This window comes from Odontesthes bonariensis, chromosome 5 (assembly GCF_027942865.1).
Source record: "Odontesthes bonariensis isolate fOdoBon6 chromosome 5, fOdoBon6.hap1, whole genome shotgun sequence".
NCBI classification, from domain to species: Eukaryota; Metazoa; Chordata; class Actinopteri; order Atheriniformes; family Atherinopsidae; genus Odontesthes; species Odontesthes bonariensis.
In genome coordinates, this window is record NC_134510.1 from 21513395 (window position 1) to 21529762 (window position 16368).

The 16368-nt window shown below is 42.5% G+C and overlaps 2 protein-coding genes across 2 annotated transcripts; both read right to left on the reverse strand.

Moving 5' to 3' along the window:
- Window positions 1-657: 657 nt before the first annotated feature.
- On the reverse strand, window positions 658-4708 carry cyp21a2 (cytochrome P450, family 21, subfamily A, polypeptide 2). Its single transcript, XM_075466635.1, has 12 exons — window positions 4582-4708; window positions 4297-4488; window positions 3407-3496; window positions 3176-3330; window positions 2980-3075; window positions 2618-2728; window positions 2452-2538; window positions 2234-2317; window positions 2006-2119; window positions 1748-1914; window positions 1017-1120; window positions 658-911 (listed from the first exon to the last, which is right to left on the reverse strand). Exons 1-12 carry the CDS (start codon window positions 4706-4708, stop codon window positions 658-660), a joined length of 1581 nt encoding a protein of 526 aa, XP_075322750.1.
- A 710-nt stretch (window positions 4709-5418) lies between these two features.
- Window positions 5419-10209, reverse strand: tnxba (tenascin XBa). The gene is made up of 14 exons (XM_075466493.1): window positions 10089-10209; window positions 9871-10002; window positions 8632-9786; window positions 8389-8511; window positions 8007-8150; window positions 7786-7905; window positions 7535-7690; window positions 7288-7397; window positions 7071-7203; window positions 6826-6977; window positions 6644-6740; window positions 6384-6545; window positions 5677-5840; window positions 5419-5592 (listed from the first exon to the last, which is right to left on the reverse strand). Exons 1-14 carry the CDS (start codon window positions 10207-10209, stop codon window positions 5494-5496), a joined length of 2868 nt encoding a protein of 955 aa, XP_075322608.1. The 3' UTR covers window positions 5419-5493.
- Between the last annotated feature and the right edge of the window lie 6159 nt (window positions 10210-16368).

The following is a 16368-nucleotide window of genomic DNA, read 5'->3' on the forward strand; positions in this document are numbered from 1 at the left end:
TTGGCTGAGGCCTCAAAAATAAAGCGTTTTGCTTCTCAAAACAACATGCGTTCAGAAGAGTAATACATTTGCGTCACAAAATCGTTCATCCAGAAAAAGTCAGACCTCACAATCGCTTTGCGCTATAAAACAAAACAAAAACAACAACAAACCATTCATTTATTGATTTATTTTTCATATCCAGGCCATCCTTTTCAGGATTACGGATCACAGTGGCAGCTTAAACCCCGGACTGGTCGCCAGCCCCTCGCAGGTACCAGCACGCTCACATTGTTGATTTAGAGTCACCAGTTAATCCGACATTAACCTGACTCAGTTGTGAGTCATTTTGAAACGTCTGTTTGCTCTACTGAATTGCATTAGAATGAGTGAGCGCCAGCCGTATCTTATCTTTTGTGATCTGACATGCTTGTTTTGGACTGTCAGAGGAAGCGAGAGCACCTGGAGAGAAAGTGCAAACACAAAGGCCCTCGCTGAGATCCAAACTGGGACCTTTCTGCCATGAGGCAACAGGTGCTGACCACAATGCAACCAGATCCAGGAGAAATTGAAAGGAGGAGGAGAAGAAGAAGAAGAAGAATATACCTTTGACAAAGATTTAATTGCCCAACTAATATGTGACATATGAGTAACAAGTAAGCACCACTCCCACTTAGCTCAAGGATCAGTCATAGGTCTGGGACGCGCTATAACTTTGTAGGCTTTGACTTTAAGTACAACACTGGCAACCCCTCTCAGATCAGGAAGGGAGGCCTCATTCTCAGGAGGGAAGAACTGAAAATCTCTCAGCAAGTACGCAATGAACAGAAAGAGCTCCATTTTGGCGACAGACTCTCCCAGGCAGAGCCGGGCCCCCCCTCCAAAAGGCACCAGGGTGCGGGTGGAGCCTCCTCCTCCCTCCAGAAAACGCTCTAATAGAGAGAGAGAGAGAGAGAGAGAGAGAGAGGCGACTTTATTTCCAAAGCTGCTGAGCTAAGTGACAGGAACACACTTTTAACCAGCGATGAAACCAGTACCTGGTTTGAAGCTGTATGGCTCAGACCAAACAGCAGGATCGTGATGAGCTCCAAAAAGGTTGGGAATGACGACTGTATTCTTTGGGATGAAATAACCTGCAATACTGTACAAGAGTGAGGGTTATGCAATTTTACATTATGCAAAGTTGACTTTATACTATCAAATCATATGCTAAATATAGCATATTTTTTCCAGGCTTAAAGGTGGGGTCTGAGATCTTGGAAAAACGGTTCCTGCCAGCTATATTTTTGAAAATACACAACCTTGCCTCTCCCTTCAGCCCACACCTCGAAACCACACCTTCAAAACACATGAACGAGTCACGAGTCTGTGAACGCGCAGGGTGGAGGGGTGAGGGGGGCTGACGGTTGATTGGCGTGTCAGAATCCAATAGAAGTCACTCTCATCATTACTTCTATTGGTCAGACATTTCCTCTTGCTACACCCTCTACAATGGACTAAAATATTTCGTTTTTTTTCCAAACATTCTATTTTAGTGGGTGCAATGGGGTCGTGAGGAGGTTTTCAGACAATATGATAAAAAATGCTCCTGAAAACATCACAGACCCCACCTTTAACTCAAAGTATTAGACTTTCAGAGGAATCTGTGGAGGATTTCAACACTTGTTTATACTGGACTAGTCCGTATCAGTGAAAAACTAAAACACACAAGCTTTTACCGATAAAAGAAATGCTCTCAATCACATTTAGTCTCGGAGGCTCAGCTGACCTGCTGTCTCTGATGGCTCTGTGTGGCACCGCCAAAGGAGCAACCGGCCTGAGTCTGAGCACCTCACTTATCAGGGAGCACAGCACGGGAAGTCTGTGTTTGTCACTGTACTTGGGATAACGTTCCTCTAATACTGTGCACATCTCTTCATACACCCTGGTTTGTACCTGAATGATAAAATATGAGAGAAGAGAGAGTTTTGTTGAACTACAAGGTTTGGAAATGTTGTACCATGTACAAAGAAAATAAATAAATCACCTCAGGTCTGTGCAACAGGAAGGCCACTGTCCAGTTCAGCCAGGCCGCTGTGGTCTCTGTTCCCCCAATAACAAGGTCCACAGTCGCCATATGAACGTGAACATCTGTCAGGAGCTGCAGATAAGAGGATGTGAACTTGAGTTTTTCATCTTCAGTTTTATTTCTCACCGTGTTGAGCAAAATCACAAATCCCAATCCATCTCTCCTGATGTTGAGTGTCTCTTCTACCTCTTTGTGTTCTGCGTAGGGATGTTTCTCAATGCCTTGGAGGAGAGTTCCTGTGATGGCATCCTCGTTTTTTTTGTCTTGTGACTACAAGAATAACAAAAAAAGTGCTCAAAAAACTGAGTACAAGTTATTTATTCGTCCCCTGATCTGAACAAGTGAGCAAAAAACCCAACATCTCAATGACCTGTGTTACAAAACATTCATTTAACACGGCTAACCTTATAATTGTCGAGGTGTTGTTTTATAATTTCGTCCCTCCTGGCCACCTCTTTGAGCAGACGAGCGAACACGGGATTGGGTAATTTCTTTGAGAGAGCAGATGATGTAACATGTGAAGTATGATTTCATATCATGTGACAGCCACAATAGTAAATATATACTGACTCTCAATAGCGGAAAGGAGTCCAGTGCAGAAATCCACGAGGAGCCCCACAGAGCGACAATCTCATTCAGACAGCTGTGCAGCTGCTGCAGCTCTGATGAACTCTTATCATACTACAGTAAAAACAAAATACTGCAATTAATAGAATAGAGTTTTTTTTTTAATTTTTTTTTTTTTAACCACACTTGTGCAATACAAGCCTCTAAAAAGGGAAACATAAACTGTGACCTTGACCACTTCCCAACTTAAACAAGCAACCGAGTACTATTCTGGCACAACCACAGCTGTTCATTGATGTCGATTTTACAAACCGTCTCCAGTACTCAGAGGCACAAAATAAACGGCTGGAGAAAAGATCACTCACTTCTCTGCCAAAGGCCAAAGTGGTGATGACATTGCTGGCTGCCACGGTGAAATCTTCTGCGAGATCGACAGCGCTGCCTTGATAGCCGCTCAAAACCTAAGCAGTAAACAAACCTTTCTTTATCGGGTGATGTGATGACATTGGAAACACCCCAACATTTGCTTCGCTCTCTGGAGCCCTTCCTTGTTTTCTGTACCCTTTTCAGATGCGTGGCCTGTCGCTCAATCACGCCGTGCAAAGACTGCTGGCAGCAACGCTGCAGGGCGCTGTGGACGAGGCGACGATGGGCCCTCCACTCCTCAGTGTAATCCCCCAGAGAGATGTTACGCCCTCCCCCGGAAACAATATCACCTGTTGTGAGAAAAGACGGTTCACGTGGACGTACAATAATTGTGTAAATCAGGGCAGGAATGAAAAAGTTCTTTACCTGTGTATGAAATTGGTCTCCCCGCAAAGTCAGACCATTTCTTCACCAATGCTTCTCTTATGACTTCGCTACTATTAAGCACCACCATGGCTTAAAAACACAATAGACATGAAAGTTTGTGGTTAAAAACAGCGGCGTCAATTCAGCCAAAGCTGAGGTATGGCAGGGTCAATATAGTCACATGACTACAGTATCAATAAATCTATAAATATACAATAATCACCACAAAAGTCTGCTATGTAGCTTATCTGTGTGCAAATGCAGTCTCACTCACATAGCCGCTAACATAACAATGGACTCGTCTCCGTCTCCCTGTTAGCATTAGCATTAGCATTAGCGGCGGAGGTGCTGAAGTGGACAGCCTCGTTAACAACCTTCACTTCCTGGTCCTCCTTCCTCCGCCGCTGGGGCAACATTGGACCCATCATCACCTTTTTTTTGGTGATAAATAAATTTAAAGTTTTCTGCTTTCTTTTCGTATTTTACATTAATTAGCAAACAACAAATCCCGCTAAGAACATCAGCTTTGACCTCCAGGCTCCGTCATCTCGCGGGAGGGAGGGGAGGCTGGGAGATACCACATTTCATCATAGATCAATTGATTGTGTTGTTCAGAATTTCATTTGTAGTTCATTTATATGCATTAAATAATAGAATAATCAATACAAATTGACACAGAGTAATTCCATAAATTAATTAAAAGAAAAAAAGAAAAACGAACATTTACATTTTCCCCTGGAGCCAAGGTGTGGCAGCTGCCATATGTTGCCATACCCAATTGACGCCCATGGTTAAAAAGCTTGCTCTTATAAAACTTTAGATGACGTGCTCAGCGTTATGTCAGCTATTTATGTTTTGGGAGTGTGTATAATCCATGAATGCATGATTACTTGTGTTTCCACATTTCAGGCGGTAAATGGCTCCATAGCGTTGGGCCAGGCTGGTCAGATGAATTGGTAGGTGATCATGTGTCAACTCCAACATGTTGCCAAGAAGGAAGTGGCAGGAGGGGCCTGGGAGGGAGGGAGATGAGGAACGGGGAAGAAGCTGATACAGATGGTGCCAAAATCCAGATTCAGCTCCTACACAGAGTTAGTAAACACAAAGGTGAGATAGAAACCCACAGACAACATGACCACATGTAGAAAACATTAAGACAACAATTACATATTTACCTACAGACTTACTTGCTTTGTCTTTTTCCTGTATATAAGCGTCTCTCTTCTCTAACATCAGCACCAATAACAGCAGCACAAGCAGGAATACAGCTCCAACACTGACTATTGATATCTCCATTGCCATTCTGTGTCCTCCTGCTGCTGTCCCCCTTCAGAAAGCAGGTCAGCACTCTGCTCCTCTCCTTTATACTCATCAGTGTCATAGCGTCACTTTGATAAGGCGTGGGTGTTTTTGCTTAAATCAAGGATATCTAAATATTTTTAGGTCAGCAAATCTGATGATGAGATGAGTGAAACACAAGCCAGGAGACACAGCCTGATAAACGCAGCCGGGACGTGCAGAAGGGCACAATAACACGTCACAGTTGACATGATGATCAGTCATGTTGGTGTTTCTTTATCTCGGTGCGAAAACTTCGGGTTTTTCATGTTTATAAAACATACAACAACAACAAAAAAAACACCAACAACACTTGAGACCCACTTTAGCCACTTTTATTACCATTTGGAGTAAGACAGTGCATATTTACGTACAGTAGTGGGCAGGTATACCATGATGGCGGCGCACAAGAAGGTATTAGAGTGAAAACAAAACTGTGTTGAACTGAAGGGGTCAGGGTGAACAGCATACACAACTTACAAGGAAACATTTTTTTTCCACTTTTGTTTAATATTTCCCATAAAAACACCTCAGGGAAAAAAAAAAAAAACAAAAAAAAAAACTCGAACACACTGAATCAAATATATCGACGGCTGCAGTGACAGCTGTCAAAATCACTGCGGGTCATTTCAGTCGGAAAGAGACGAGCAGCAGCCGTGAGATCCACTGTCGGCTGGATTTCTGGAGCTTTAGTCATCCGTCAGATGAGAGATATTCTAGTTGGAGTGCTCTTGGAGGGTGATGCATCTTTAGCCGTGAGTTGTAGGAGAGAACCTGGAGGGTCTGAACTTCATCTCAGTGAAGGGAATGGAGAAGTCTTTGCCTTTCCAGTCTATCCAGACTACTCCCTACGCCAGAACAGAAACGCTAAATCAGTGACATGTGATCAAAGCACTGCAACACAGAGGTTGAAGCTGTTTAACTTCTCTTACCTGATTATTACTGTTGATGCCATAAAGACCATTGAGATTGGTCTTGTAGCAGTTCTTGTACCACCAGCCTCCCATGTAAGCTTTAGCACAGTGGATCCCCACAGGGTCAGGGTTCTTGTCTCGGGCTGAGAATGGACGCCCATTATGGTACGTCATCGAGTCACCTGACAGAGGAATACATTGACATTAAAATCTAAACTGTGTGGTATGGATGTCAATTCTTCATCTTCATTTTTTTTTCTTTTTCCCCCACTGTACAGATTCCACAACTCGAGACACTACACCCGTAGGTAAATGCTGTCATCGTGCAATATTTGCTTTCACAATAATCTCAAGAATGGCTTGGCCTAGTAGTTAGAAAATCTCATGTCATCTTAAACCCCTGAAGCAATCATCAAATAAAACCGATTCAGGATATTTCATGAGTTGGTACATACCTCAAAGGGGGAGCACAAATGCAAAAAGTTTCAATCTTGTAAGTGGTTTATTAAAACTGTACACAGTTTGATTTGTAGGATGTCATTTTAGCACAGATTTTTTTTTACCTTTGCACTACTTATAGTTTATAATGAGGAAAATGAACTGTTTTTTACATGATGTCATTGCCTCAGTGCCATAGTCAGTAAGTCTTCTTGACACTAAGAAATCTGCTTATAGGCCAGTCATTGCAGCTATACTGCATTTGATTCCAATACTTTGAAATACACCTGCTGTTCCTGTGTAGCCAGACACTTTAAGAGGATAGTTCCTGTCCTCTGAAGCGATGGAGAAGTTAGCGTAGTGAGCGTAAGCTGTCTCATTCTCAGATCGCATATCCACTCTCAAACTCACAGGGCCGACGCCGGTCAGCTTGTGCAGGAGCTCGTTTCCTAATGTTAGATAGGGAGAAACTGTTAGATTTAGGCAGACAGAGTAGAACATATTTTCATTCAGATGTGGTGATTATAAGAGCTTCTTCTGTCTGTACCAAGCCAGAACTCTTCGCTCAGGTTTCCAAAGCCAGCTTTGTATTCGTTCCAGGTTCTGTAAAAATCAGCTTTTCCATTCATCCTCCTTTGGAACACCTACAAAACACACAAGCTACTTTCAAACAACATTTTTCACTGGTTTGGTGTCAAGAGTGGCAGCCGCAACAGCAATTTGCTCTACCGTCCAGCCGCCCCCATCAGTCTCCATGTCGCAGTAGACTCTCACTGCTCCTCCGTCTTTTCCTTGTGGGTAGATGTCCACTTCCCCAGACTGCAGAGCTCCATTAAGCAGCTCCTGGGAGCACTCAGTAGGGAAGGGGAAACGCAGTTTTCCTTGGGGATGACGACAACATGTTGGTCAGAGTATTGATAAAATGTCATTCTGATTTGTAGAGGAAAAAAATGTAGAGAAATTTTTCTTTTTACCTGTGATGAATTCTGAGGTGACAACAGATGTGTAGTGTCCATTTTTCTCGCCTTGTACCACAACAATATAGCGTGACGTTGGCAACAGCCCCTTCAGTTTATACTGCGTGACTGTGGGCTCCAGGATCACTTCCTATCATATGTACAAAAACACATTTTGAGCTGGCATCTTCTAAGTTTGTAAATGTATTATGTGACTATTTGTACTATGACCCACCTTTGTCTCCTCTCCGGCCACCTGGTAGATCACTCTGTAGCTGTGATAGACGACAGGAGTCCTCCAGGCGATCACAGCAGAGCGAGCACCAACCTCACCGGCTTTAACTACTGAGAGAGATGAGAAACCCATGGACGCGTAAGTTTTCTCAGTTAGAACTCACAGCACGAGCAGGCATTTGTTTCCCCCACGGCTTGTAAAAAGTAAGTAGTTGTAATTTTACTTCATGCACTCCTCTGTTACTGACCGTTCGCAGTGGTAAATCTAGTTAAGATTGCCGTGCTCTGAAGACTGTCCTTTTGGCTCAGCACTTTGACCGTATACAGGGTGCCTCTCTGCAGACCTCTCAGCTGATGCTCCACTAAGTTACCTGGCAGCATCACTGTTACTGTCACATTGGGAACTGTGGCCAGACAAAAAAAAACAACCAAACAAAAAAACAGTCAAATCTGTTATTAGCACTTTGTCAATGGTTGTTTGTCATGTAGCCACACTCACTCTTGGAGGACTCATAGCTGATGATGAAGCGGTCTACTTTCCCCAGGCTTGGTGTCCATTGCAGCACAGCTCTGGTATCTGTTATATTGACGACTTGAAGACGTGTCGGTGGGGCGGGCACTGCAGTCAACAGATAATCCACAGCATATTGGTATCCGTTTTCATATGCCAAGTAGAAAAAAAGTAGCTGTACATAAAGGGAAAGCTAGCTGATAGAGTACCTGTGGTGATTGTGGAAGTGAGTTCATCACTCTGGACCCTGCCACGAGTTGAAGCAACACTGACGATGTAGGATGATCCAGTAGACAACCCAGACAGAACAACGTGAGACTGCAGAGAGTCCACAGTAACAAAGCGGCTTTCTCCTGACAGGATGACCACAAGAATCATATTGAAACAGTTATGACTCACATACAAATGTAGTCGACTTAAGCCTTAAGGTCATTTAGCAGACAATTTTACCCAAAGTGACTTAAAGTGAGAAACAACTTTCAAGCCTCAGTGCAGTAAGAAACACATACTGAATCTGTTCCTAAGAGGATGGGTTGTATTTGTGATTTTAGAAAGATCTGTGTATCTGTATATGAGCATTTTTTGACAGACCTGTAATGGCATTGATGTATGTGACTCTGAAGCCTGTAAGCATGGTCTTTGGTTTGGCCCAGGAAACAGCAAGAGAAGACTCTGTGACATTGCTGAAAACCATCTCTGTGGGTGGCTCGGGGCCTATTAAGAGAAGATAAAGAGATTTATTTTATTAGGTAGCACCTTAGTTGCTCTCTATCTTGACTGTACTATATTTGATAGTGTGGGAATCATGCATAAATATAATACTTTTGTATCAACCTGTGGTTGCTGTTACTCTGTGAATCTTTGATCTTCTGTCAGCTGCAGTTCCATACACATGCAGAACATAGCGCATGTTTGCCCGGAGGTTACTGAACTCCACAGAGCGCACATTGCCAGGGACCACCATAGATACCCTCTTTGTTTCGGCTTTATTTCTTGATCCAGCAGCTTTAGCAGAGGAGGAAGTTGTGTTAGTGCTCTCACTGTGTACCTCAGTCGCATTTCTTGCTGCTGACGTCTTGTCCCTTCCAAGAACTTCCTCCTCAAACCCTTCTTGTTCATCTTCATCGCCCTCGGTCCGTGGCTCTCTTCGGATCACGGTGAAGTTCTTGAACATCCCTTGTGGTGATGACCATATGACAGTGAAAGTGTAGGAAGAGATGTTCACAGCCGTCACCGAGCCCAATCCACCAGTCTTCCTGGTGCTTATGCCAGAGCCATGGATAGATGTTTTGTTGTGAAGAAGTTTGGTCCCATCTGATGCCGCTGTGATGGTTGCATTCACCATTGACTGACTCTTCTGTGCAGTTTTCTCTTTCTCAGTCTTGCTAAGAACGACTTTTCTGTTGTCAATAGACTGCACATTTTTACTGTCTGATTTGCTTGTCTTGCTTGGTCTATATTCAGATGACCGAGTAACATTCTTCTCCATCAGTGTAGACTGCTCCAGAGATTCCTTTCCTGTCCTTTCCTGGGTTTTGTTTGTTCTTGTGGCTTTGGAGGGAATGGTCACAGCTCTAGTTGTGCTGTTCATTTTCTTAGATTGGGGTTCATCTTTCAGATGGTCAGATTTGGTGTTTAGTTTTCTGGTGCCATCTCCCTTGGACTCAGGTTTTAGGGGGACCTTTTTGACTACTGGTTTTCCTTTGCGGACCTCCTCTCGCATTATTCCATTGTACTTTGGAATCTGACCAGTGGATGGATGAATGGGTTTTGTGGCAACTGAATGAATTCTGACATTTATTTTCTTGTCAGCAGTGTCTTGTTTCTCCTGTGGTTTTGCAACTCCTGGTTTGGGGTCAGAGGCTTTGACATTAGTGTCAGTCTCATTGGCAGGAGACCCCTTCCTCTGCTTCTGCATATTCTCCTTGTCTTTGTTCACCTTTAGAATCCCTGTCTCTTCTGTTGACTTGGGCTTCCTTTCGACAGCTTCTAAATTTGTAAAATAGAGATTGAGAGTCAGTTAAAGGCCAAATAAAAGAGACATTAAAAGCAACAGTTCAAAATAACACTTACTTCTATTACAGTCTGCACCGTGAGCGCACTGATTGCAGTCAGAACCCATGAATCCTTGTTGGCAGATACATTTTCCCTTCTCACATTCCCCATTACCACTACAGTCATTTGGACAATTTGCAGAACATGGACCTGGGCAGCAACAAGGAGAAACATAATCATAAACCCAATCTGTAATATGACATGTTAGATGTACTTAGATCATGAGTAGGACATACATTTCTCTTTCAGAGAAGACATCTCTCTTTCCAGTCTGGCCACACGTCCTTTGAGCGTTGCCATCTCAGCCTCACAACCCCCAGTGCAGCCCCCAGGCAGCAAGCTGATCTTATGGGTCATCACTAGAGGAGCGCCAGGCTTTAGCTTCAACTCCTGCTCATTCGCGCAGCTCGAGCCACAGCCATTACTGATGACCACCTTGATTGGCTGTGAAGGGGGAGGCTTTTCTCTGCTTGTGCTGCTGGGAGCCTTGATCAAAGAGGTGTGATTTGCAGAGGCTGTGACCTTGTTTTTTTCTGCAGCTGAACCACTGGCTGTGCCAGCCTTTGCTGGTGTTGACAGAACAAATTGTCCTTTTGAGACAGGCTTGTCTATGGACTTCACGTCACTGGTGGGGGGAGCATTAGCAACAACAGTCTGATTGACAGAGAATGTGGGCTTGTTTTTGGTGGTTTTACTGCCGCTGGCAGGAGCGGGCTTAATGGATGTTGACTGAACATTTTGAGCCACAGAGGGGGTAGGCTTGTCTTTGGCAGTCCTCCCATCGCTGGTTGATGGAGGTTTTACGGAAGCAGTGTGATTGACAGAGTGTTGGGGTTTGTCTTTGGGGGTTTTAGCACTACTGGCTGAAGGAGCCTTTGTGTATTGAACATTTGGAGCTTCAGTGGGGGCAGACTTGTCTTTGCTACTCTTAACCTCACGAACTGAGGTTGACTTGTTAGAGATGGTCCCACTAGTCGTTGTAGCTTTTGCTGCTGCTGATGGAGTGGTTTGAATTGCTACAGGGCTGGGCCTGCTTTTGGTGGCTGCTGTAGCATGGACCCTTGAGGGTCTCTGATGGGAGGCTGCAGTGGGTAAAACTGTGTGATTGACTGTGTTTGGCTTTAGGGTGGGGTGAAGGATCTGTTTGGAAGGGGCGGCAGTGGTTTTTGGTTTCGAAAGGGTGAAAACGGCATGGGCATTGGTCACGTCGCTTCCTGCGGCATCTCTCTTCTCATTGGTCGTGGTTTGAAAGGAGGGAAATGGGGTGAGAAGGAGGAGAAGTCCTAAAGTAAACAGCATTTTGAGACAGCAGCTGCGGCCAGTGATGGAATTGCTTTTGGAGGATCTGTGTATTGGTAACTGTAAAAATTATGAGCTCCTTTCTCAATACCTCTGGGAGCAGTTGCAAGGGGGGACTTTGCCAGCTCACTCCTAGAGATAGAAAAAAAAAAGAAATATCTAAATTACGACTGAGGAAATTTTATACCAAGTGACAAGAAGTTTTTTAGTGTGTTTGAGTATTTGAGTGCCAAGCAGTCCTTAACTAAGCACAGGTGCTCTTATCAGAACTGGCCAGCTACATATTCACAGAGTTCCTTTTCATATTCATTGGATAAGGTATCTACTCAGAAACTACTCTTGTATAAGTCTCGATTTCCTTTTTTTTTGTGCTTTGCTTTAAAGCATATTGGAATGACCTGGTATAGAGCAGAATATTTCATTGTGGAAAGAATTTGAGCTTTGCATCTTATACTATACATATCTATTTTTCTTTTAAATGTCACTGTTTGTTAAACTTTCTCAATCGAAGTTTACTTCAGAGTCATTTTGTAGATTCAAGACATTTTTCAACTGAATGTTAACAGAAGTATATTTAGGGTGCTAAATACAGTAACACACTTTTTTTTTAAAATGCAGATGAAATTAGAGTAATCTAATATACATTCAAAAATCGCTGCAGTGTTTCAACAGCTTGCCAAAACAAGTAAAATCTAAATTAGCAGGAAGGAAGAGGGTCGCTTGAGCGTGGAATCCAGAGCTAGTGGGTCTATGCAGAGAGGTAACAGAGCCTCACTGTACAGAACTGTGGGACACTGTGCCATTCAGGGTACAGAAGGTTGTGGTACAAAATCCGTTAAACCCACAACTAAAAAAACACTCTAAGAAATATTTCCAGCCTCAGTTTTAAATGTGCCGAAGATCCAAATAAGCCTGCAGCAGATACATACACCACAATGATTCATTGCACAACAACTCAAAACTTGATGTTATACCCTGAAAGCATACAATTTTGACAGAATGAAAAATTATTAACACTTAGACGAACTGAAAGAAATATTCTAGAATTGCAACTTACTGTGTGCAACAGAAACTGCGCTCGCTGTAAGAATACAAGACACTTTGAATTGCAACTACAACAAAGTTCAGTGTCACACAAAAGCGCTCAAAACCAACTGTACTCATTCAAAGCTCAAAGAAAATGTCCTGCCCTAAAAGGCAGGAAGATTTGAAAGAAAGCTAAGAGACAACAACATTAAGAGTACGAGTTCTGTTTCTAACATCGTATTTGCATGGAAAGGTAACCTACCAGAATAATGATTAGTTCTCGGCTTTACCTCTCTCCTTATGTTTCTCCCTCCATCTGATCAGAGAAACTCATGCAGATCTGCTGGATGTGATCTGGGAGGAAGAAGCAACACTAAACAGGAGGAGAGTGATAAAGTCTGCTCCTACTTAAGGGCACCCCTCTACACACACACACACCCCACACTCTTATACCACACCTATCTCACTCTACCAATCACCATGGAAAATATTTGTATTAGATTTAAAAAAGGAGTTGCATTTTTACACCAATTTGTGTATCAAATGTGGGAAAATACATTCTGTAACATAAAGAAAACACATTTTTTGCTGTGTTTCACACATTTGTGATATAAATTGAACAATGTGTCTGCTGTAAGATTTCCCTGTTTAGCAAGTAGTTTAGTTTAAAAGGAAGATATTAAATCCAACTGAACAGATGAACATTTTGCGTGTAATTTAAAATCTGATCATGTATATAGGCACTTCAAAACAGCTGTTCCTCTCTATTGATGTATAGTAGGTACGGTGTGTACAGTAGCAGAAAATCAAACAGATTTACAAAGCTCTTTATGGTTGTTTCCATGTCTGCTGAATGTATCTTGAATTATACCAGAGACTGCTCAACACACAGCCAGACTGAATAAAATCTAGGTCTGAAAATCATGATTCAGCTGGAATACATAGCTTAACACTGTAAGTATTCAGCACTGACTCTGGGGGACAGGAACCTCTTGCTATATGAATCGCCTGTTTGTTGGAAGTAATGAGATGTAACTACGTGGGAGTTATGTAAGTAACCAAATATCCACCAGATTTAAAGAATGCTCTGTGCAGGGACTGCATCCCTGACCAAACGGCCACCCACCATCCCACCTTTTGTAAACCACATGAAGACAGGTATATAAAAGGTTTAGAGCAAACACGGCAAATAGGTGGCATTCTCCTAAGTTTACAGGAGAACAGAAACAACGGTTGATATCACTACGGCTTATGATATGAATGTAAAAAATACCACAAGACCAGCTGATTCTGTTATTTCACAAAGACAGGGAACAAAAACCTTTTTTTACGGAATAGCTTTGAAACTTTGAAACTGATTGTAATCAGTTAAGAGACACCTTTCCCATGTTCCGTATTCTGCTTCTTTTTTTTTTGTATTTCTATATGGGTGACAGGGTGGTGTAGTCACTCATGGCATTCGGAACGGTCTGCTGAAGGACAATTATCTCACAGTACACTGTTGAATCATTGCAATGCAGCCGACAAGAAAAAAACAACACATTTGCGCTCTGTATACAGTATGGAGCGCTTTTTCTCAACAGCCACACAATGATGAAAGTATCAGGGATAACATGGGATTCACTGTCTTGCTCAAGGACACTTCAACATGTGGGTATATTAAGACCACTGCATGAAAGTCATTGAGGAAAAGTATATAAAGATCAACAAAATGTAGTTATGGTAAAAATACAGATCTGTTCTGTTTGATTGGTATGCTATATCACGTATAGTAATATTAGATTTTGGATGCTGAAGCAATAATATGTACACAGTATGTTACCTTACTGGATAAAAACTATGCTGACTGTTTTCAACTGAACTGGAAACTAAACTTACTTACACATACTTTCTTTGTTGAGTTTTCTGAGATTTTTGTTGCGAACTGGCACAAGGTAAACAAACTGAACTGAACGGGGTTATTGATTATCAACTGATGGACATCTGAGATGTAACCCCTGCAAACTGTTTTACGTAAGGCTGCATTATTACAAGCTTGTCATATTGTTAGTGCAAAGTCCACTTAAATGTTGTGGCACATAGCATGGCTGGACTGGATAGTGTAGTGTTAAGATTGCTACCTTTCGTGTAGGTGACATGGGTTCAAATCCCCTGCATGAAAGGTACTACCTCCAATAGCAGTCCTTAGGCAAGACCCCGCTTACCCTACCTGTAAGTCACTTTTGATAAAAGTGTCTGCCAAATGCATAAACAGTGTGTGCAAAACCCCAAGCATAACCTACTCTATATAAATAAACAATTTTTTTAAATCTCTGACTGGTTTGAGTTGTTCAGCAAAACACACACATACATATGTTCTTCATCATAACGTGTATCTGTTTATACTTTGCTTTGAATAAATGTGTAATCTCCCTGTCAACACATTTGTGCATTTCTTTCGTCTATCAGACTGAAAGAAATGCAGAATTCACCAGGGAAACGTACTGAATGTCGTGCTGAAATTCGCTATCAGCGCTCACTTTTTGTAAAATTAATTTCACCATAGTTCATAAAATGTCTCTTTATTTTACCTGAATCAACCTCTGAACACAACACCAGCATCCTTAAACTGAAGCAGCAAATGGAGTTCATTTGTCCTTAATTTCATCATTTCCACCCGAGCGTTTTTGACATGTCAGAATATCTCCCGTGAAAAGGGGCTGTCCTGATCACTGCTTTAATGTTTCATAAATGAATTAATGAATTCCTGAGTGGGTGGTCCCACTCCATCTGCTGGCGACCTCCAGGAATGGCTCCACTTTCGCTCCACTCAGCACCATAGACCACCCTCACACCGCTGACCCTGTCCTGGACTTTGGAAAAATGGCTGGAGAAATACCTTCAACGGCTACACCTTATGCACACCTGAGAAAACACACCTGATGACGCTGGCACATTTCCCCAGGAAGCTCACAGATGCTGCTCGAGCACATTTGGTATGTCAGGGCAGGTCAGCATGCAGTCAAGAAATACCCAAAGTCAAAACATAGATGCACCAAATATAAATGAACCTTTGTTGAAAGGGTATCATTAAGTTTCACCCTGCAGCAAGAAATAATCCGCAAACAAGTCAAATGTAATTGCAACCCCTTAATTGAAACATGCGAAAAACCTCCACCTCTGCTGCGAGGGCTCTTGATTTATTATAACTCTAATCAGGAGACACAAGTTTACTCCTCTAACGCATGACAAGCCATTGATGATTTGAGGAGGCTACGGTAGAAAGTTCACCTTTTCTTATGTGCTGTTGGCTCCTGACAGCACACCAAAGTAATCTTGAGATCTGCATATTTGTTCACCTTTTATTTATTCTAATCTAATGAAACGTCGAATGGTGAGGCTGAAACAGTGCAGGCGTTGACCTGGCTGTGATTGAAGTGATGGTCAGTCCCCCCGTGTTGCTTACATTGGACCTGGCCTCAGAGATTAGAATAATATGAGCACATAAGCCGTAGCTTGTTCCCGGCCTCCTCCCCCACACCTCCCCACCCCCTCACCCTTAGCCCCATCCCTCGTTCAGAAATATGTAATTACGCCGAGAACCTTCTGCATCATGTCTCATTTGACCACATCTGAGAGGATACTTATTAACTCGCTCTGATAGGGAACTTTTATCCTCGTGAGGGGATGACTGATCCAAACCCCGAGCTCCTGTATGAGCAAGTGAATCAGGCTCCATGTGCCCAAAACCAGTCCTTCCCTCCTCCTTTTTTCCTTAGCTTGCAGATGTTAAGCAAAGGAGGGGGTTGGCTTTGACCGGGGTTGAGCTGAGTACAGAGACCCCTCTCAGATCCTTTGCTGCCCGTAAAAGAAAAAGAAAAAACATAAGAAAATAAATAAATTTGACAGGAAAGCTAAATCAAACTGAATCACACTGCTGGGGAAAACATGAAAGAACAAAGTACATTTTTGAGATGACTCTTTCTTTCTATAGTTGAGTTTCATTTTTACTAATTATATCAACATGTACAAGCGATGATAAACATTCAAAAGCATTTGCGTTACAACTTTTAGCAGTGTTTTACCCAATACAATTTTTAAATTAAACACTTCTGGCTGTATTGGACATATATATATATAAAAAAAGGATTACATTAAAATTGTAACTTAAAATGAAAAAAGCTGAATCAGTCATCCACTTATTGTCTAATT